The sequence below is a fragment of the Dermochelys coriacea genome, chromosome 1, assembly GCF_009764565.3.
Source record: "Dermochelys coriacea isolate rDerCor1 chromosome 1, rDerCor1.pri.v4, whole genome shotgun sequence".
Classification (NCBI taxonomy): Eukaryota; Metazoa; Chordata; order Testudines; family Dermochelyidae; genus Dermochelys; species Dermochelys coriacea.
Window position 1 is genome coordinate 235,087,270 of NC_050068.2, and position 22,153 is coordinate 235,109,422.

Here is a 22,153-nt window from a genome sequence, read left to right on the forward strand (position 1 = left end):
GGGAGCCCAGGCTGTGACCATGCAGTGAGCAAAATTGATGGCATTTCCTGTTTTGTCTGGTAGCGAACAGGTCCACCTGGGAGGCCCCCATCTTTGGAAGATGAACCTGGTGACTCCCGGGTGAAGGAACCACTCATGGTGAGAGAAAAAAGATCTGCTGAGGTGATCCACCAGCACTTTCTGGACTCCTGGGAGATGCGACATCTCGAGATGAATGGAGTGCTTCGTGCAGAAGTCCCATACACAGATGACTTCCTGACAAGGGGCCGAAGATCAGGGCCCTCTCTGCTTGTTGATATAGCAGGTATGGCCGCACTATTGTCTGTCAGGACTTGCACCACCTCGCCTGAAATCTGGGGAAGGAACACTTGATCTGGGCTCAGGGGATAAAGCCCAGTAGCCCGAAAAATTGGGGCTGCCCCAAGCAGGTACTGATGTTATGCATGTGCGAATTGGGGCATCGCTGCTCAATGCCCAAATCTAGAAGAGCCCATGCAATGTGAACTGGGAGATATAGGGGGACCATGTGATCTAATAAGTCTAGTAGGGGTTGCAATGGTCCCTCATAGATAAACTTGACAAGCTAAGCATACCGCTCTGAGCTCCCTGACGTTTATGGGCAGGGAGAGTTCTTCTTGGGAACAGAGGCCTGAGGCTGGTGAGGTGGCCTCCCTGCCCTAGGTCTGAGGTGTCCAAGATTAAAGCTACCAATAGTTGAGAGATAACAAAGGGCATCCCCATCATTACTGATTTTGGGTCTTTCCACCATTCCAGGGAGGTGAAGGACTAGGGAAGAACTGTTGGCATGGAGTCCAAGAGGTGTCTGCTCGGGGAATATACTGACATAGCCACATGTGAAGGTCCCTGAGGTGCAGTCTTGCTTGTTGAGTACGTAAGTACATGTCGCCATGTGCCCCTGTAGCTTCAGGCAAACCCAAGCTGTTGTAATTGGGTGGACCATGACACTGACTATTAGGTATGACATAGTCTGGAATCAGGCCTCTGGCAGGAAGGCACTGGCTTGGGCTGAGTTGAGCACCGCCCCTATAAATTCTATACTCTGAGCCAGGACAAGAGTTGACTTCTGTTCGTTTATTGGCAAGCCCAGTGCTCAGAAGGTGGTTTGGACCATGCTGATGTTATTCTGAACTCGAGCCTCTGACCAACTTTTGATCATTCAGTTATCAAGATACTACCATCAGACAGGTTTCAGAGTAGCAGCCATGTTAGTCTGTATCTGCAAAAAGAACAGGAGTACTTGTGGCACCTTAGAGACTAACAAATGAGCATAAGCTTTCCTGGGCTGTAGCCCACTTCATCTGAGGCATAGAATGGAACATAAAGTAAGAAGATACTGTGGTAAACCCAGGACAAACAGCTACAAAAGGGGGATAGTAATTAGTCCCCGAGGATTAAAAGGCCCCTCCCTATCCACTGAGGAGAGAGAACCACAGGGCAATAAGGTTCAGCTGGAAAAGGGGTTGCTAGGGAACCAATTAGGTTCAGCTGACTCCAACTACTTGGGACCTTTTTAAACCCTCCCCTGGGTGGTAGGAGAGGGAGGGTGAGGGAGTGAGAGGAGCAGGGAAGTTGCCAGTAGGCTGTTTGCAGCAAGACACCAGACCTTCCCAGTAGGAGGGCTGCACTCGCTCCCCAGAAGGGAAGGAAAACAAGCACAAGGGACTGACTGAGGAGAGTAGCAGCAGGACCCTGTGCCACCTATAAGGATTCGCCTTGCCCCAAACCTGAGTCTCCAAGGCTAAAAAAACCTACTGAGGCGAACAAGGTATTTCGCCACAATACAGAGAACATGAAAAGGTCTTAATTAATTAGCCTCTTACTCCACCTTTTCATATAGATAGATAGAGATATCTATATCTATCTATCTCTTCTTACTATATGTTCCATTCTATGCATCCGATGAAGTGGGCTTTAGCCCACGAAAGATTATGCTCAAATAAATTTGTTAGTCTCTAAGGTGCCACAAGTACAACTGTCCTTCTTACCACCAGACACTTAGTGAAACCCCCAGGGGGCTGCCGATAGGCCAAAGGCAAGAGTGGTGAATTGGTACTGGTGCTGACCCACAACAAACCTGGGAAATCTTCTGTGACCACGGAAGATAGAATGTGAAAATATGCATCCTTTTAGTTGAGGGCAGCATTCCAGTCTCCAGGAAGGGAATGACAGAGGCAAGGGAGACCATGCAGAACCTCAATTTCTTGAGATTACTGTTGAGGCGACGCAGGTCCAGAATGGGTCAGAGACTCGCTTTGGCCTTTGGAATTAGGAAAATAATCCCAAAGTGAAGTAAAACCCCTTTCCTCTTCCGTCTTGCAAGACCTTCTCCACAGCCCCCACTCATAGGATGGCTTGCATCCCTTGGAGGAGGAGTTGCTTGTGAGATTTTGGGTCCCTGAAGAGAGATGTGGAAGGCAGGTGGATGGAGAGGGGATAAAAACTGAAGGGTATAGCCGACTGTCACTGTACTTAGAACAGTTCGATGTTATGTATGACCACGCTGGGCTGAAGTGGGACAGATGGTCCAAAAATAAAAGGGGAGATGGATCTGAAGCAGTGACAGGTATAATGCCCGTAGGCACACCTTCAAAAGGCCTGCTTGGGTCCTCCGGAGTACCTCTGAGACCCCAGCTGGGAGGCTGGGGTGGAGAGGAGTGGCTGCTGGTGCCACTTATAGCATCTCCCTTTTCTTTTGTAAGGTTCTTGTCTTGGAGATGCTGAGAAACAAGGAGGCTGCTGGGACCTGAAGTGCTTCCTGGAAGCCAACGGAGCATAAAGGCCTAAGGATCATAGGGTGGCAATTGAGTCTTCAGGCCATGAAGTCTTGTGTCTGTCTGCTCCGAGAATAGAAAGGAGCCTTCGAAGGGGAGGTCCTGGATGAACTGTTGGAAGCCCCAAGGACTGGAACCAAGAACGACGCCTCATGGTGACAGCAGAAGCCTTTGTCCTGGCTGTTGATTCGGCTGCATCCAGAGCTGCCTGGAGAGAAGTCCTGACCACATTCTTTCCCTCTTCCAAGAGGATAGTGAACTCCTGCCTTGAATATTGGCACTGGGAGTCTTTAAATTTAGCCAGAGAGTCCCAAAGACAACCAAAGCTTGCTGGTTAGAGATAGTAGTTGAAGGCTACCCATTGAATAAACCTTTCTTCCAAAACAGTCCAGTTTCTTGGTGTCTTTTTGTTTAGGGATAGCGCTCAACTGGCCCTGCCTGCCTGTAATTTTGTAATGTTAGTAAGTTTAAAGTACTGATAGAAGCCACATCATAACCTACTTGCAAGAATTCAGAAGTTTATTCAAGGGACATATTAATCGCGGTTATATATATATGAAGAACCAATCCTCTGTGAATTTATTAGAGTATCTATACAATCCCTTTACAGGCTCCTTCCTCCTTGAGAGCTTGCCTCTCATGCATGGAGCCATCATCACCAGGGGTGAAGGGTTTTCTCCCAGGCAAAGTCTGAAATCTGTTGAAAGTGCCATTGCTTGTCCACATGGTATTTGGCAGACCACTAGTCTGGACTGAGTGAACCATGCTCAAACTGGCTGTGTGGAAGCAGTAACTATGACATTAGTCCCGTTTTTTGGACCTCCGTATGTAACAGGAAGACAGATAGAAACTTGCCTAACAGTAAGAAAATACAGTACTTCCATTTAAATCTTGTTAGGAGTCTTGTCATGGTGAAGAGGTCATTGTTGGGAGCTGGTGAAATGAACTCTTCTGTTGTTTACCCTTTGCAAGTCGGAGCAATTTTTCTGCTTGATATGGGTAAAGGCCCAATCAGTGTGGACTAACCTGAAACAATCAGAGCACTTTACTTGCCTAATGAAGCCCCACATTGAAGAACCATTTCATATTAATACTGTGCAGTTACTGCAGGGATCATTTCACTGATGGTCTGCAAGTGCTTTACAAACATTAAGTTAACAAAGCCCCAACCCTTTGTGAGGCAGCTAAGTATTACAAAGACTATTTACAGATGGGGAAATTGAAATGAAATGACTTGCCCAAGGACAGACAGGAAATCAGTGGCAGAATTGGGAACAGGAATCACACCCTGATTCCTAGTCCTATAATCTACCCAGTAAGCCTTAAAGTTTTCCCTATTATGAAAACTTACAAGAAACTAAAATGTTCATAAGAATCAACTCCCTGTATCCAAATTGTTTTACAGACATTGTAGACTTGCTTCGAACACCCCACAAGCAATTTGTGTATATGCACACAGAGGAACTGCAACGCAGGTGAAGTTCATCATGAAGGAGGAAAATTCACCCATGAGATTAGCACTTGGGACTCCTCCAGAGGGGAACAACTTTAAATTATCTTTTGGTCTTTAAATTACCTTGCCAGTGGGAGACCATGACATTTAGTCATTGAATTACCATGCATATTTCCCATAGCCTTTTCTCTAAATTACTTTTCAAAATTTCAATGCATACATTGCTGTGAAACTAGCTAGTCTCCTTTTCCTACAAAACCTCAATTGAAATATTCTACATAGAAAAAATTTACACATTCACCAGACCAAGTGAAAAATTGTCTTACACCTAATGATCTGAACAAATATGTCCACTAGATGGTGCTGTGCTCAATGTAAATGAGCTGTAGTAAAATGAGGCTCTACAGAGTGGAGCATTTCCTAGGTAAATCAATGTGCTAATGGCAAAGAGAATTTAACAGTCACAGGTAGGCAATCATTGGAAAAATGGTTTGGACGAAACACAGTTACAAGATTTTTCCCATCACTGAAATTAGCTTATATGTTCTGCTAGCTGTATAATTCTCACTTGAAGTTATAAAAACAACACTATTCTTACTGGCAGCCAAACAAAAGTCTGCTTTACTGTTTCTGCTACAATTATAATTCTACAGTTTAATCACTTGGCAGCAACCCGTGGGGAACCCACAAAAGAGACCACGATTTGTTATCAAACTTCTGACTCCTCTTTGAATTGCTGAAACTTGGATGCATTTATGCTTCAGCAGCAGGTGAGTGCAAACCTACCAGCCAATCTGTAGTAGAAAAGCAGGACATGGAAGGAATACTGTGATTAGTGAGTATTCAGAGGCATTACGGGGAAGAGTGGTGTATGAATGGAACTCTTGGAATGATGAGTATGTATACAAACACAAAAAAGATACATGCAAATATGTGGGAGAGATTATCCTGTGACATTGCTTTAAATGTGCCAGACTCAAAGCTGCCGCAGGGTCCCACATTGAATGAACAAAAAAATCCAATCACATCAGTGCTTCCAATTGGTGGCCAAAAGGTCTTTGGTTTAATATATATAATATAAATACAAACATACAACAAACAACACGCATATGAGACTATAGTACAGATATTGCCAAGGGGATAGCAACTTCTCAAATCATTCTTAAAAGCAAAAAGGTTAGGTTTTTCCTTGATTATCCAGATAGTCAAGTTATATTATCTCTTCTGTTGGCAGACTAAGAAAAAGAGGCTGATGATTGAATGGGTGATGAAGATTGAACTGTCTTGTCCCCCAAGAGATCTTCACGCCAAGATGTGGGTGAGGCGTACAAGCTTGTGCTGATGCTGTCCATATTACATATGTTTGATGTATAAATAAAGGACTTCTGTCCAGGCCAGGTCAGCACCTTTCATGACCACTAAATTCACTTCAAATGAATTTAGGAAGAAAAAAACAGATGCCATTTGATTTGTATTGTGGGGAGTTAAGCAATAAGATTCCCTGAAGCCAAATGTGATTAATCTATTTTCTAACATGCTACTTCTGAAAGCAATCATTTACATACCAGAGACGGGGAAAAAAAAGTAAAATATAGTTAACCAAGCAAGGCCTGCCATTCATAAAACTCGTGGCACTACATTCACTAGTGCATTATGGGTACTTTGCACTCTGCTGGCAATGCAAAGGTGCCATAAACCAACTTTGATTGGCCAGTTAAACCAAATGTATAGAATTGTATATACATGGCCAGAGAGACACAAATCAGACATAGAATACTGGTGAATATATCCCAATGCTTCAAAATAAAAAGATCTGTATAGAATGTTTATTATGAGTTGTATTACAGCAGGATCTACAGGCCTCAACTGAGATCAGGGCCCCATTGTGATGGGCACTGTACAAACATAAGGGACAGTCTCTGCCCTGATGAGCTTACAATCACTGCTCTAGCCTAAGTGCCAAAATATGGTTGCCACTCCAGCTGTAGAAAGAGAATTAAATACTTTAGTCTCCTTGCCATGGCCATTACACAGTATGGATTTCAAGAGGTTAAGATAAGAACAAAGCAATGAAAATGTATATAAAACTCAGAAGAAAATATTTTTTTCCACACCTCTGTTCCAATTAAAGTAGGGCGGATATACAGGCTTGCAGACGTAGAATGCGGGACCCACTCTTTTTCCACTTCCACAAGCTTCCGGATGCACTCAAAAGAGAAGAAAGAAAGAAAGAAAGAAGAGAAAGGAAAAAGAAAAAAGAAAAAGAAAGAAAAAGAAAGAAGAAAAGAAAGAAAGAAAGAAAGAAGAAAGAAAGAAAAGAAAGAAGAAAGAGAAGAAAGAAAGTTATGCAAACATTCTAATGGGAACTTTTAATCATGATGAAGAAGTGTTTGCAGGCTATAGAAGTCCACATGATTCTAACATCACCCTTGATGTGTAATAAGATACAAGGGAAAAGGCCACATGATTTTAAGTGCCACAAATGAGCTGTCTTAAGATCCTTAATGATATTGTGAAATATATTTCACAAACACAAATAAAGGACCAGTGGGATTACTCACCTCCAATTCTGCTGTACAAAGCATACTGTAAAGAACTCAGTGTGTGCAAAGAACTCAGTGTGTGTATGGACAATCTCCTAACTTTTCAGGGTCACACAGAGTTTAAAGCCAGAAGGGACCAACAGATCACCTAGTCTGACCTCCTGTATAATACAGGCCACTAAACCCACAGAGTTCCCTCTGCACTGAGCCCAGTAATCTGGATTAGACTAAAATATTACAGCCCTCAGGAGGCAACACTATTGTGTGCCAAAGGCGGATAAAAGGAGGCATCAAGGTGTACCAATGCCCAACACCCTCAATGGCAGGGTATTGATTAAGTGAGATATACCTGATCCTAGCAGTTTGTTCCCAGAGCTTGGACCGGAATTTAAGGCCTGTGAATTTTCAGAGCATTGTGGATAATGATGAAAATTTCACTATAGAATTCCTATATACAATACCACCATAACAAGCATGACAAGGAACACACAGGCCAGGGTGCAACTATTAGGAGCACATAACTTGCTCTGCTAAAGCTCATCAGCATGGTGATAAACTTGGGGCACCAAGGGGCTACAGGACTTGACTAAGGTCACAAAGGCTACAGGACTTGACTAAGGTCAGCAGCAGAGCCAAAAAATATAACTCTTACCTTGAAGACTTAGCCACTGAAAACAATGGGTTAAATTCTACTTGTGCAAGCCTATGGACTTCCATAACTGTAAAAGAGGGTACAATTTGGCCCACTGTCTGTATATAAATGTTTAGAAGGATGTGTGTATTATATGCCTTCAGTTTCTAAAGGATTGTTTAATCCCCCGAACTTTAATTTCCATCAGTGGGGAAGGGCAGCAAGGAGAGATGGAGAAAATGAACCTCCATCTTTGTACCAATGATCTAGCACAGGAGTTCTCAAACTATTTTTACCGGGCTCCCCTTTGAAAATATTGCAGGATGTGATGACACTTCCCCCGCCCACATGCCACCCTTACTTCTGTGCTGCTGCTGGCCAGCCGCCCAGCTCCGAAGGCAGCACAGAAGTAAGGGTGGCAATACTGCAACCCCTCTACAATAGCCTTGTGACCCATCTTTGGGTCGGGACCCCCAGTTTGAGAAACACTGATCTAGCAGAAGAGTTCATTTCACCGGCTCCCTACAATGAGCTCTTCACTATGACAAGACTCCTAACAAGATTTAAATGGAAGTACTGTATTTTTCTTTGTAGTCAGCAAGGGTTTACAGCTCCTGCGCACTTCAAAGCCTCACACCCTAAAATAAAAATGCTTTCCTAACCCACGGAAAGAATGAGCTTCAGTTACATACTGGCAGTGTTGCTCGCGCTGCTGACCGCAGCATCCTGTCCATGTTGAGTGCTGGGCGGAACAGGCGAATTTTACCATCCACTCCTCGATAAGCCTTCATCCCTTCAAACAGCTACCAACCCAAAAGGAGAAAGGAGCCAAATGAAAATTGTGCTGGGTTATCTCATTACCACCGATACAAAAATAAAACATGCCCTTTGGAAGTAACAGAGCTTAGCACTTCCATAAACACTTTACATCTTCAAAGTACTGTATGAATTCTAACTAATTAATCTTTGCGGCACCCCTGTGAGGTAGATAAGTATTATTACTCCCATGTTACTACCTGTTAGAGTAGTTGTCTACACTAATCTGTCCCCGGGGACTTTGGTGATAATGTCATTATCCTGAGCTGGTTCCAACAGTTAAAATTTGTAGCATGGGTGAGACTTTATGATACTCTCATACCCTGACTAATGCCTAGGACTGATCCCAAATAGCATCTTTCCTTATGGAAAAGTCCTATAGAATTTAATAAGGTATGATAAATTTCCTTTAGGGCTCCACCTGATGTGTGCCTATGCTGAAGGAAAATTAAGGAAGCCTCTTACAATCCCTTGATCCTGTTTCAGCTGGTCCTTGCTCCATCTGTCTCCCAACACACCCCTATGTGGGGAGAGAGGGTGGAACGGGCGGAGGACACAGGTGGCACAGAAGTCAGCTCCCTCAGCTTTATGCCGGAAGAAGAATTCAAGAATTCTTATGGTCAGAATCTAGCTACTTTGAACCATGAGAACAGACTGGGGAAATCTAGCCCATAGTTTTTTGGACCATCCTATAGAATGTAATAGAAAACTATATCCATGTGACCAAATAGTTCTAAAAACATACTGAAACAATACAATTCTTTAAGTTCTGTGAGTTGTTTTTAGAGTAGTTTCTATAGAACCTAAATGGTTTCATCACTATTACATTCCACAGCACTTTTCCATAGGGTTAGTACAATAGAGGACTATCAAAGGCTTTAATGCAGCTTCCAGGACACAGTGAGGTCTTGTCCGCACCACAAATTTTAATTGTGTCATAACTGGGTCACAGGACAACTCAGCTGTAGTATAAACAGAGCCTCAGTGATTTTCCCTAGGCCATACACCAATTAAGTGGCAGAGCCACAATTAGAACTTAGGGCTTCTTGCTTCTCAACACCATTCTCGGTGCTGTGGACCATGCCAGCTTCCATTTCATTAAAACTTCTTGCACAAATTTAAAAGGCAACCATCCCACAACAAAATTTGACCCTGTAGCCAGAGAACAAAATGTACCTTTAATAAGTCACGGCATAGCTGATGATATAGGAACTTTAATAGGATATTTTACTGGACTAGCAATCAGCTAATACTGTAATTTTCGTATTGTGCCAATTGTGGTTATTACAAAACAACTGTTTTCCCCAATATGCATTTACAGAATGTTTTATGAGAGAAAGAGGAAGGAATGTTAGTCTAAGATATGATCAGTGGTTTCAGAGAAGCAAGAATCACATCGTTATTGCAACATAAAGATTGCTCAAGCTTTTCCTTTTTTTTCTCCATGGATGGACGCTTGTCACTTTTCAGAGCACAGAAAACCTTTTCACTTGTTAAAGAAAGAGTACCTGCGGTATGTTCTGGGAATGCCCAGCTCTAATAAAAGCAACTGCTGTAATTGCTTGCTGGTTTTTATACAATTTGCTGCTGCAAACTGTTGCAGGGCTGCAAATGTGTGCACACTATATCATCTGGCATCTGTAAGTCACAGGAGCTGGATCCAGAGGCTAGCAGATCCAGGATATCACAGTGTATCATGGAGGGCAAGGAGAAGGGAGGGGGGAATGCCAAATTCATCATTTTTAATATACCCACTGTGTATTCATTGAGCCACACCATTGGGACCAGATTCTCCTCTGTCTCTCCTCTTGGCTAGAGGAAACGTGATGCAACAAAAGTAAAAAGAATAAAAAATGGAAAAAAATAAGAGCATATTCATATTAGCAATGATTTCAGACTGGGCCACAGGCCTAGCAGTAAAGCAATATGCTACTATGAGTGAAACATAAATTTGGGACTCCAGCGTGGTTTCTTGCTCCCTGGGCCAATCAAGAGCCATATTTAGCCCTCCTCAGCCACAGGGACTTGTAACCATAATACAGATCCTTGAAGGTTAGTTGACTGAATGGAAAAAATGCGGTAGGCCAGAGCCTTGTGGCTCAGAGGAGTTTCCCAGGCAAAAAAAAGAAAAAGCCATGAGCCTGCTTCTCTTCTCTTTTACACCAGCGTAACTCCACTGAGTTCAGTGGAGTCACTCCTGATTTATGCTGAAGTAAAAGGAGAATCAGGCCAATGTTCTCACTGTATTTCCTAGATAGCTCAATGTGCCCCTACTGATGCTCTGACACAGACAAGAGTTTAGCACAAGCCGCTCCAGTGACACAGAAAAGGCAGCTTTAGACACTAACAGCTAAGCATTTTTGAAAACTATTAACCACGCTGGCTTCCGGTTGTTAACATTTCACTTCCTTATGGGCAACTCCTTGTTGCTATTTGGTCTCTGCTCAAAACATTTATTTTTAATCTTATAAGATTGCCTGAGAACTAGTCAACAAATGGGAATTAAAAACAAGAATCTGCCTAGTGTGTCCTGCAATCCAAGCTATGGATCTTGAATGCATTCTATCAGTTTTTCAGTATGCATGCCCAGTCCCCAGATTAATACCATCAACTTTCCTAGAGTCTCACACAGACCATTTCAGTGTCACACTAGAGTACAAAGCAGGGTGAACTGGAAACCGTGAGCCAGATTTTGCCCTCAGTTAATCAAATGTAAATCAAAACTAACTCCACCAAAGCCAATGGAGTTACTCTGGAGTGACACTAGCGTTAACTCAGCATATTCGGTCAGTACTAACTAACTAAGACAGTAACGGTACTTAGAACGTATTATGATATAATGTTTTCAAAATCTAGTAATGAAAAGGTAATTTTCTAATCCATTTGGTACTCACTTCCACAGCATAGTGGAGAGATGATGAGGCTGGATGTAATGAAAGGTTCTCAAGAGGCTTAATATGAGGTTTCTCCCATCCTGAAGTCAAAGACCACTCGACTATCAGCATGTTGTCTGTGAAAACAGTTCCAAACACCAAACCATTGGGGTCTTTTTCCTTGAAAGTGGTAGCTGGGTTAATAATTAAGTCTGCAGCCTGGAAGAAACATAAAACAAAGATGTATGAGTATTTAAAAATAAAATAATTCAAAAGTAGATTAAAAGTGCTTGTGCATCAGTCACCACAGAACTATAAATAGGCAAGGGAGAATGCAATGTTTTGTTTTACAATTTTGACAGATATCAAGGCTTAATTTTAATACTTTTTCTATTTTTAATCTATTTACATTTTAACAGTTGTGGGAAATTATGGGGGCGGGGGAAGTCAGACAGTAATTATTTAATGACAGAAACTGAAATTCAAAAATCTTCCTGCAATGTCATGTTTCCAGGATACAAGGACTTCATATAAAGGAAGATTGTGACTTGACATAGGGAAGTAAGGTGCATTTTTGTTCCCAGCATCATGGGGAGGAGGGGGAGAGTAGAGCAGGCTCTGAGAGGCCACTACTCCCCTTGCATACACAGATGTGCAAGAGTGACTGGAGCAGAGCAGGACTTGGGCACAGCCTTGCCTCTATTCTCCCTCCCCACCCCGACCTTCTCATAGTACGCTGACCAGCACAGCTCAGCTGGCTCAGAGGGGAAAGTAATCTGTTAGAAAAAGATTGTCCCTCAGAGTCATACTTCCTCCCTGGCACAGCTACGCACTGCCCTTTACTCATGGCTCCAAGTAAAGTGTCACTCTTTTATTTGATACTTAAAAGTTACAGTGCAATTAAATCACAGATGCATGAAGGTAGAAATGATTCAGCACCAGCCATCACAGATTCTGCAGAGGACTTGGCTTTTCAGACTTAGAAACACACATTTTCCAAAGCAAGAGGAATTTGGTCTTAGTCTTTTGAAAAAGTCTCTCTTTAAACAATCTGATTTTCAGGAAGCCTTTACTAAACAATGGCCTGTTTTTATTCTTCTTTTTACATAATGCATTAGATGTAAAATGAACGGTGAGCCAAAGCACATGAAGAGCCAGAAGTTTTTTCAATCCTGATAAGACTTATCTAGGTATTACAATGCATTAGTTTGACGACAACAACAATTACAGTTCTTTTTGTAGGAACTTTTAGCCTGCCAATAGTGAACTCTCTAAAGGGAACAGCTCTGCTTAATGATTTCATGAAACCAAGAAAGGATTCTACTGAAAACCTATTATCAACCAACCATGAAAAAGATGTCACCAAAAGCTGTACATCAAAATAAAAACCAGTATCTTGAAACCTGGGTGCCTAAAACTAGCCATCTATCTATCTAATATAGTCCACAAGAAAACACTTAAGCACAACCTTAACTTTAGGAATTTGGCTAACCGTTGATGTCAATGGGACTTATCACGTACTCAAAGCCAAGCATGTATTTGAGTACTCTTGCTTTTCTGAATCAGAGCCTTACATATCCCAAATTAAATGATTTTCAAAGGTGCTGAGCACCTGCAGCTGCCACCGAAATCAACAGTAACTCGTATATCTAAAAGTGAGGCTTCTTTTATTTAGGTGGCTAAATTTAGATTTGTGCACTTCATTTTAAGCTCCTGAATTTCAAAAATTTTAGCTGGAGCGCTTAGAGGGGATAAATACTTTTTTTTTCATATGGGAGCTGATTGTACTGAATAATATATCTTATTTTAAAAGATGTTATGCTAAAAGGTGCTAATAGCTACCATTGGGATGGGGAGGGGAACAAGGGACGGGGAGGGTTCTTGATCCAACACCAATCACAGGTCTCGTTAAAGCCAACAGCTGTGCCAAGCACTCTCTTTAAGACTCAAGAGAAGGAGCAAATCAAACCCCTTTTTGTAGTAAAGACAGCTGCAAAAAATAGAGGATATCATCCAAAGCATTAGGGTGAGAATTAAACTGTGTGGGACTGAGGGGTTTCTCTGGTTGCAAATCCTGGGGCTACCAGACTGGGCTGCAGGCTGTGCATATTGGAGGTAGAGACTCTGTAGAAGGAATTGTGAGGGTGGTCCTGAAAGGAAGCAAAGACAGAGCTTCTTTGGGCACAGAGCATGCTGGAGTGGCAGATCTCTGAGCAGGGTAACTGCCTGCTGCTGTTGTTTTATTATGTTCAGGGAAAAAGGCCCTTGTGTAGAATTTTTGTAAAAAAACTATAAACAACACTAAGATACCCGACTCCTCACGGATTCCTCATCCTAACAAAAACAATCCTGCAAGGCCCCAACTATTGGCTAATTACTCAGGCTGAAGTGTCAACAATAATTTAGTGGTCCTCAGTATCTGATGTGAAAACTTACATGGGATGAATTAAAATATATATAGTTTGACCTTACTGTTGTATGTCCTTTTCTTAACAAGGCTGGCCTTACCATGAGGCAAACTGAGACAGCAGCTTCAGGTGCCAGACTGGGGGGGGGGGGGCGGCAAGGGTGTCACTAGGACCCAGAGTATAGAAAATTGTGTCTGCTGCTGGTGCATATGGATCCTCTCTGCTCTAGATGCACAGAGATGGTGGAGTGCTGTGCTGGAGGAAGGAGGGCACGAGAGACGTAAGAGGCAGGCAGGAGAAAAGGTGAGAGGGAATAACAGAAAGCAGCAGGAGCTGCAGGGAGAGAGAGGAGGAGGAGCCTCTTATGTACCTCTCTAGCATCCCCAGGAGCCTGGACTGATTAACACCAGCTTCTCAGAGAGCTCCCTGTTTCCTGCTGCTTCCCTGAACCCACTTGAGGAGAACAGGCAGTCAACTGAAGTAGTAGGAGCCAGTTAGGCCCATAAGACGCAGATATCTTCCCTCACTCAGGCCCTGCTACCAGTCTGCTTATTTGTCCCCTTCAATCAAGTGTTGAGAGTCGCTGTAGCTGGCACAGAACAGCAGTCATGAGTGAAAAAAGAAAACACCCCTCTGGGGCAGCATTCAGAAAAAGAAAGAAAGAAAAGGAAGCTTTTCTATCTAAGCAGGAAGGAGCTCTCCTGAGATACATAGACACAAATGTTCACAGTGAGCTTTCCAGCCCCAGTGAGGATGTGAGTGGTGAGGCGATGCCTTATCTTCCAGTTAGTCAGAGTGCAGGTGACCTGGCAGCTACTGCAGCATCCATATCTCCATCCCAAATGGATGTAATCATGCACATCCCTGAGAAAAAGTGTAGTTCAGAGAAGAGTGTGGTGGAGGTGCAAGAAACCGCTGCTGCTGAGTTTAGTTCCCTAAATCTAGATGATCCAGGACTGTGGACCCACTTGAGCAGAATCCGAGGGACTTCCTTGTGCATGGGCCACAGCACGTGAAAAACTTCATGTTCCCCAAAGACAATGAAAATAGAATTTTCCATCCAACACATTACTGGAGTGAAAACCCCAATAGTGACAAAGTGGAGAGGCCATGGCTTATGTGCTCAAAAACCCAGAATGCTGCATACTGTTTTTGTTGCAAACTTTTCAAGTCTAATGTTCCAGCTACATTGGGTTCTACAGAAACAAAGGACTGGAAAAATCTAGCTAGAAATCTGGCATGCCATGAGAAGGCAGCAAATCACCAGAGAGCAATCCATAGGTGGAAAGAGCTTGAGATGAGACTAAGGTTAAAGGCCACCATAGATGATCAGCATCAAGAGAAGATTGCATCAGAGTCTCTTTACTGGCAAAATGTTCTGAAAAAGCTCATTGCCATTGTGAGAATGCTTGCTACCCAAAACCTAGCACTGCGTGGCACTTCAGATCAGCTGTATGTGCCAAACAATGGAAACTTCCTTAAAATTGTGGAGCTGGTGGCTGAGTTTGATGCTGTACTCCAGGAGCATCTAATAAGAGTTACACCCAAGAAATGTACACACACCGCTACCTTGGAAAAACAATTCAAAATGAGATCATACAGTTCCTGGAAACAAAAGTCAAACAGAAGATTCTGTCAGCAAGATATTACTCTTTTCAGAGTAGCAGCCGTGTTAGTCTGCATTCGCAAAAAGAAAAGGAGTACTTGTGGCACCTTAGAGACTAACAAATTTAGCTGAGCATAAGCTTTCGTGAGCTACAGCTCACTTCATCGGATGCATTCAGTGGAAAATACAGTGGGAGATTTATATACATCGAGAACATGAAACAATGGGTGTTACCATACACACTGTAACCAGAGTGATCACTTAAGGTGAGCTATTACCAGCAGGAGAGAGGGGGGGGGGGGGCAGGAAGAGGGGAAACCTTTTGTAGTGATAATCAAGGTGGGCCATTTCCAGCAGTTGACAAGAACATCTGAGGAACAGTACAGGGTGGGCGGGGGAATAAACATGGGGAAATAGTTTTACTTTGTGTAATGACCCATCCACCCCAGTCTCTATTCAAGCCTAAATTAATTGTATCCAGTTTGCAAATTAATTCCAATTCAGCAGTCTCTCGTTAGAGTCTGTTTTGAAGTTTTTTTGTTGAAGAATTGCAACTTTTAGGTCTGTAATCGAGCGACCAAAGAGATTGAAATGTTCTCCAACTGGTTTTTGAATGTTATAATTCTTGACGTCTGTTTTGTGTCCATTTATTCTTCTATGTAGAGACTGTCCAGTTTGACCAACGTACATGGCAGAGGAGCATTGCTAGATGTGCAGGTGAACGAGCCTCTGATAGTGTGGCTGATGTGATTAGGCCCTATGATGGTGTCCCCTGAAATAGATATGTGGACACAGTTGGCAACGGGCTTTGTTGCAAGGATAGGTTCCTGGGTTAGTGGTTCTGTTGGTGGTATGTGGTTGCTGGTGAGTATTTGCTTCAGGTTGGGGGGGCTGTGTAAGCAAGGACTGGCCTGTCTCCCAAGATCTGTGAGAGTGATGGCAAATTTTGAATCAACATCTGGGAACATCCTCTCTGACCCTGAAACACTGAGTGCCACACGATGGGAAAGTCGAGTGGAGGCGATAAAGCCTATCAAACACTAAATTGGGAAGATAGATGATGCCATAGTTGCCATTATGGAGGATAATGCTATGATCGGAACTGTTCATTGGAGGACAGTGGCAGAGGGAAAAGGAATCACGAGAAACATATATAGCTTCAAATTTTTGTGTGCCTTGACATATTGTTTGAAATAAATGTTGTAAGCAAGAGACTCCAAGGTGTTAACCTTGATATATCTGGAGAAATGGACCAACTGGACAAAGCAAAGTCATATCTCCAGTCTTACCGGTCAAATGAGGCATTCAAAATGTTCTGAAGAGTGCACAGAAATTGGCAGAGGAACTTCACACTGAAGCTATTTTCCCACCCGTTCAAGATACAAGAGTCACCAGAAAATATGACATTTGGATTACGAGGCACGGGATAATCCATAAGAGACCCCAAACAACAATTCAAAGTTGAATTCTTTAACCAACTTTGTGCAATACAGTCAGTTGAAGAACGTTTCATGCAGCTCAAGGAACACAGCAGTATTTGGGATGTTGTATGATATTCCAAAACTCCTCACTATCCTGAAGAAGACCTACATCAGCAATGCAGGGCACTAGGACAGTGTTGATACATGATGACATGCGATATTGATGTGAGTGATTTAGATGATGAACTGAAAGCTGTTTCAACATACATTTCAGCAGGATCAACTCCAAAGGCTGTTCTGGAATATATGTGCACAAATAAGATGACCACCCTCTTTCCAAATGCTTTTGTTACTCTGCGCATACTTCTAACACTTCCTATAACAGTTGCCAGTGGAGAAAGCAGCTTCTCCAAGTTGAAGTTAATAAAAAACACATCTACGCTCCACAACAACACAGGAGAGGCTGGTCTACCTTGCAACCATCTCATAGAGCATGAGCTAGCCCAGACTGTGGACCTTCAGGAAGCAGTTCAAATCTTTGCAACCAAGAAGTTCAGAAAGCACCATTTTGATTATTCAAAGAGATAAAAATGCCAGTGTTTACTACTCAGACAAGAAAAGTTACATTTGCTGTTCAGGCGTTTGAAAGTTAAGTGTTGTTCAAACATTTTAAGTAAGGCATTTTAAGTTGTTAGTTCTCTTTACTGGGGTAGGTAGCAGAGCAGTATCATGTGAGGAGTAGAACAGGAAGAAGGGAGAATTGACACCTTTCAAAGTTTTGGTCCAAGTGAGGGGGCATGGGGGCATCATTTGAACTCCCCGCCTGAGGTGCCAAAATGTTGTGGGCTGGCCCTGTTCCTTAAGTATCTCTCTTGCCTCACCACTTCTGTTAATTTCTCTTTCTTTTTCCTCTTTGTTTTTACTGTGCTTGACACCAAACTACTGTGGTGATACTTAGATACCACACTGATTGGATTGAAACACACACAAGAAAAACTGTGAAAGATGCCACATTGATAACACTGCAAACTGAAGTCTCCTGTTTGCCCACAGAAGAGGCCACACATGCAAGCACAGAGCAAGTTTCCCCACACCCTTCTATGGGCCTCAACCTGAAATGGAAAGACCAGCATAAGGGGTGGGAAAAGCAAACTTTAGTTTCTATCCTTGGCCCCTCTATTCAGACTGCCAATATGGGTGGCAGTTACAATGGTAGTTTTGTGTTAATTAATGCTCTCACACATTTCTCAACATTTCTGCCTGCCACATCCACCAAAGTAGGAGCATTGCTGGGAAAGTCATACAAGAGATAAAGAAATTTATTTTTTATTACTTGTATTGTGGTAACATTCTAAAAATGTAGATCGGGGCCACACGATACAAACATTAGCATGGAACTAGATAAGTTTGATTCTACCCTCATCAGATCCGAGTATCTCCCACTGACTTCAACAGAATTTATTTGCATTGAGCAGTGGAAGAATATTGCCCCAAGAGTCTTGACTCTCAGTTCCATCCTCTAACCCCCAGATTCAACCACGGCAGCATGCTAGGGAACTGGAAGCCACGACACATGGGTTCTGTTCCTGGTTCTGCCATTGGCCTGCTTGGCAAGCCAGTTCACCTCTATGCTTCTGTTTCCCTTCCCATCCTATTGTGTATTTAGAAGAGATCACAGCTCTCTGGCAGGACTGTCATTAGGTTTGGAGAGTGCCCTGTACCATAGGATTCTGATCTCAATGGGGCCTCTAGAATAATGCAAATATTAAGCATAAACGAAGTGTGGAAAGTCAAAACAGATCTGTCAGTTGTGACTCAATAAAATAGGTAGAAACTCATTGCCAATTTGTGTTCAATGGATAACTAATGGCATATGTACCAGTGATATCTTTTCAAATGTCATAAAGCCTCCCTTACCATCTCTTTACTTTCATTCCCATTTTGATTCAAAGCAAAGCCTAAGGCTTGAGAATGAGAATGGAGGGTGAGTCATGAGGCAATGAGGCTGAAGTAAGAAGAAAATGAGGTGCTCTTACTTGAAAAGGGAAAGCGTCTCCTAAGTCGTGCCAGAAAAAACCCTGCAAAAACCTCAGTTGCTCTACACAGCTTAGCTTGCAGACAGGATTTCTGAACGTCCGCTACCACACACACCTGGTGCTACAGCTTGCTCCATTTTGTCTGACAGGATAGGAATCTGAGCTGAATATACTCTGGATAATAATAATAATAAATAAAATAACAAATGATAGAACAGAGGGGACTTAAACCTATGGATCCACTTGGAACCGCAGGTGGAGAAGAGGGGAGTGACAGCTCTGGGGCTTGGTTACCTCTTCTCCCAGATCCTGTGGAAGCTCCACTGCAATCAAGCTATGCTTGGAGATGGGGCTGGAGAGATGGGCAGGGCTAAAGAAGGGAGAAAGAACTTCTGTTACAGGTTTTGCTTCCCCATTCGCCCTCTAGGCAGCAGATAACTAACATTAACTCAGGCTCCAAGCCTCTCAGTGGAAGGAGGCACCAGAGCAGCTGTGCAGAGAGGTGGGCCCACAACATGACTGGAGGCTCCCTTTCCTGTGGATCTTGGTAACGAGTGGTATTGGGGAGCCATACCCATGCCTGCCCAAACTTCTCCTGCTTCTGGACAAGATTCCAAAGAAACTTCCCAATTTTTCAGAGTATTTAAGCACAAGCCTAACTTTAAGCAGGTAAGTAGTCTCATTATTTCATTGGGACATTCTTAAAGTTAATCATGTGCGTAAGTATTTTAATGGATCAGGGCCTGATTCAAAGCCCACAAAGTCAATGTGACTCATTCTCTTAACTTCAGTGAGCTTTGGATTAAGTCCTAAAGGAGGCAAAAGCGAGCGGAATTGATAGGCTCTTCAAAGCTCCACCCTGGAGTTCCTCTTCAGGAGGGCACAGGTTGGACCAATTATCCTTGCAATTTGGCCCTGAATCATTATCCTTTTGCTCTTCCACTATTAGACTTACAGTGAATTTTTCTTTAGATAAGAAAGAGGAAAAATTATTTTTTCTGGCTCTTACAGAAAAATTTCTACCTGAGGATTAATGGAGCAAGTCTTCCCTTCAACAGGTAGCAGCATCTGAGATTTAACAGAGCCAGACTCCCCTTCAACAGCTAGCAGTGTTTTCTTATATAGCACAAAATCACAGCAAGCTAATCTCTTATTTATCAATCAGGTGTTAGACGGGCTCTTTGAAGCATTACCTGCATCTCAAAAATTAAAAAAAAAAAAAAAAAAAAAAAAACGATCACAGCAAAAATGATGGGGGGTTTCAAAAATACACCTTAATTAGCAGAACAAATTTCTGACCTGAACTGGGAAGAACAATGCAGTGACACTTCTGGTCATTTTAACTACTTGCAAGTGTATCTAGCCACTTCATGTATATTAAGAAGCACCCAACACCTTAGAATGCTAGACAATCACATAAACCATTCACATTCCGTAGCATCCCCAACCCCTCATAATGTAAGTGCTCAATGAATACCCATATGCAAACAAGCATCAGAGAGGTAGCCATGTTAGTCTGGATCTGTAAAAGCGGCAAAGAGTCCTGTGGCACCTTATAGACTAACAGACATATTGGAGCATAAGCTTTCGTGGGTGAATACCCACTTCGTCGGATGCAAACAAATGCTTGGGCAAAACTCTTATGCCCTGCAATATGCTCTGAAAAGAAATAAACTCTATTTCTAGCAGATCTGAAAAATAGCAAATTATCCCCAAGTATCATGACTTTTTAAAAAAGTATTATACATTCTGCAAGTGCAGTGGGTCAAATTCAGCCGTCAGTTACACCCTCACCGAGACCAAGCTTGGCCCAATATCATGTGACTGTATTACATTTAAATCTCTTTAGATAGCCATATTTTAAAGGTTTTCATAATGGAACATTTTATTAAACTAATTACACAATATGATTAACAATTAGTATCAAATGCCTGTTTTAAAAAACTTCTCTGCCAACTGAACTGATTAACGTAATTTCTAATGCCGTGCTGTCCTTTGCCTTACAACTGCTGTATTGCTGCACTGAAGCATAAACACCCTGTTCCATTTTTAGAAAGTGTCTGGAAGAAGGTTTGATTCTAACACAAACTGAGGGTGCACGTTGGCCTGTGACACAGAACTGGAATACAAAGAAATCTGTAATACTTCAGTGCTGGAATCTCATTGTACAGTAATATATTTGGGATTTATATAGCATCATTCACCTGAGGACTTCAACACTTTAAAATTGACTAATTTCTTGATAAAGCCTCTACCACTTGCGAGGCAACTTGTTACTATAGGTACTGTATTTCACACATATGAAAACTGAGGTACAAAGGATTTTGTGTCAAAAATTTCTAATGTCTAAAGTTAGACATTTATAGCCATAAAGCTAGCCACTTAAAGCAGCAGTAGCCTGATTTTCAGAAGAGCTGATTTCATCAGGAACTGGAAGTGCTTAACACCTATGAAAATAAGGTCACTTATTCAGGTGCCTACCTTCAGGCAAACGAGTTTGACATTTTCGGCCCAAGTGACTTGGCCAAAGTCAAACATTACCAACATTGAAAAGCCAGGAATAGCATCCAGATCCCCTGTCTCCAAGTCCTGAGCATTAACAACTAGTTCATCCTGCCATCCTTCCAATGAACCATTGGATTTGGGCAAATAATGTCTGAAAAGAGTGCAACTAGAGTTCATTACTATCAACAGTTTCATTGAAGTCTCCTGTGAATATATAATTATGAAGTTTGTATGGTAGTCCATTATTATTACTTATAGGAATAGAAGTGTGGGGGTTATGGTTTTAATCAGATAGTTGATCATCTCTTATTTTTTACAAAGTTAAAATAACGAACAACTCAGTTGGCATGTTATATCCTATATCTGGTGTACATAAGCAAGACATTACAAACTACCAAGCACCCTGTTGCCAGATTATTACTAGTGCCTTCCCTGGGACACGAGGGATAAGAATGCTTCCTTATGAGTGGGATTAGACAAAAGGTAAATTCTCCAGATCTCTATATTGCTAGAATATGAAGTTCAAGACATATGGGAAGTTTACAGACAAGTAAAAAAGCCAGAGTAAAACTACAGGCCAGCCAAGTTTTATGAAAGAAGGCTGAATCCCTTTCTGACATTGATTTCCTATTGCCATGATGCTAAAATAAAAAGCCATAACATATTGTGCTGGGGGACTCAACACCAGAACTACCAGAGGATAACATAAGAAGGTTAGAGTAGCAATTGCTGGATGAATGAAACAACTACAAGGATGTAAGCTTCTTGGGGAAGGTATTCTTTTCTTTGTGAAACAGTTAACAATGCATTGTTGGTGCTAAGCAAGTAATCTTAAAAACAATTATTCACATTGGAAAAATCCACAAAGAGATGGAAAACAAAAGGGTTTTTCCAAAAAATCTCAACCTCTTTGCTGCATGATGCTCACCCTTTCCTAAAGGTCAAGTTCCCAGGTAAAATAAACTAAAACAAAGGATCACTCTCCTTCTCGATAGATTAACCCAAGAAAAACCTCTTTCCTGGTTGTTTTTCCAGCTTCTTCCACTTACCTTGGCTCAGATCTGTTATT

At 42.2% G+C, this 22,153-nt stretch overlaps 1 protein-coding gene across 1 annotated transcript in view; it reads right to left on the reverse strand.

Annotated features, from left to right (window-relative positions):
• The window catches only part of BCAT1 (branched chain amino acid transaminase 1), a 74,671-nt gene that overhangs the window by 33,110 nt on the left and 19,408 nt on the right, over nucleotides 1-22,153 (reverse strand). The window contains 4 exon segments of the mRNA XM_043506293.1: nucleotides 6,360-6,536; nucleotides 8,112-8,222; nucleotides 9,991-10,047; nucleotides 11,130-11,327. Of these exon segments, the coding sequence (XP_043362228.1) occupies nucleotides 6,360-6,536; nucleotides 8,112-8,222; nucleotides 9,991-10,047; nucleotides 11,130-11,327 (543 nt within the window).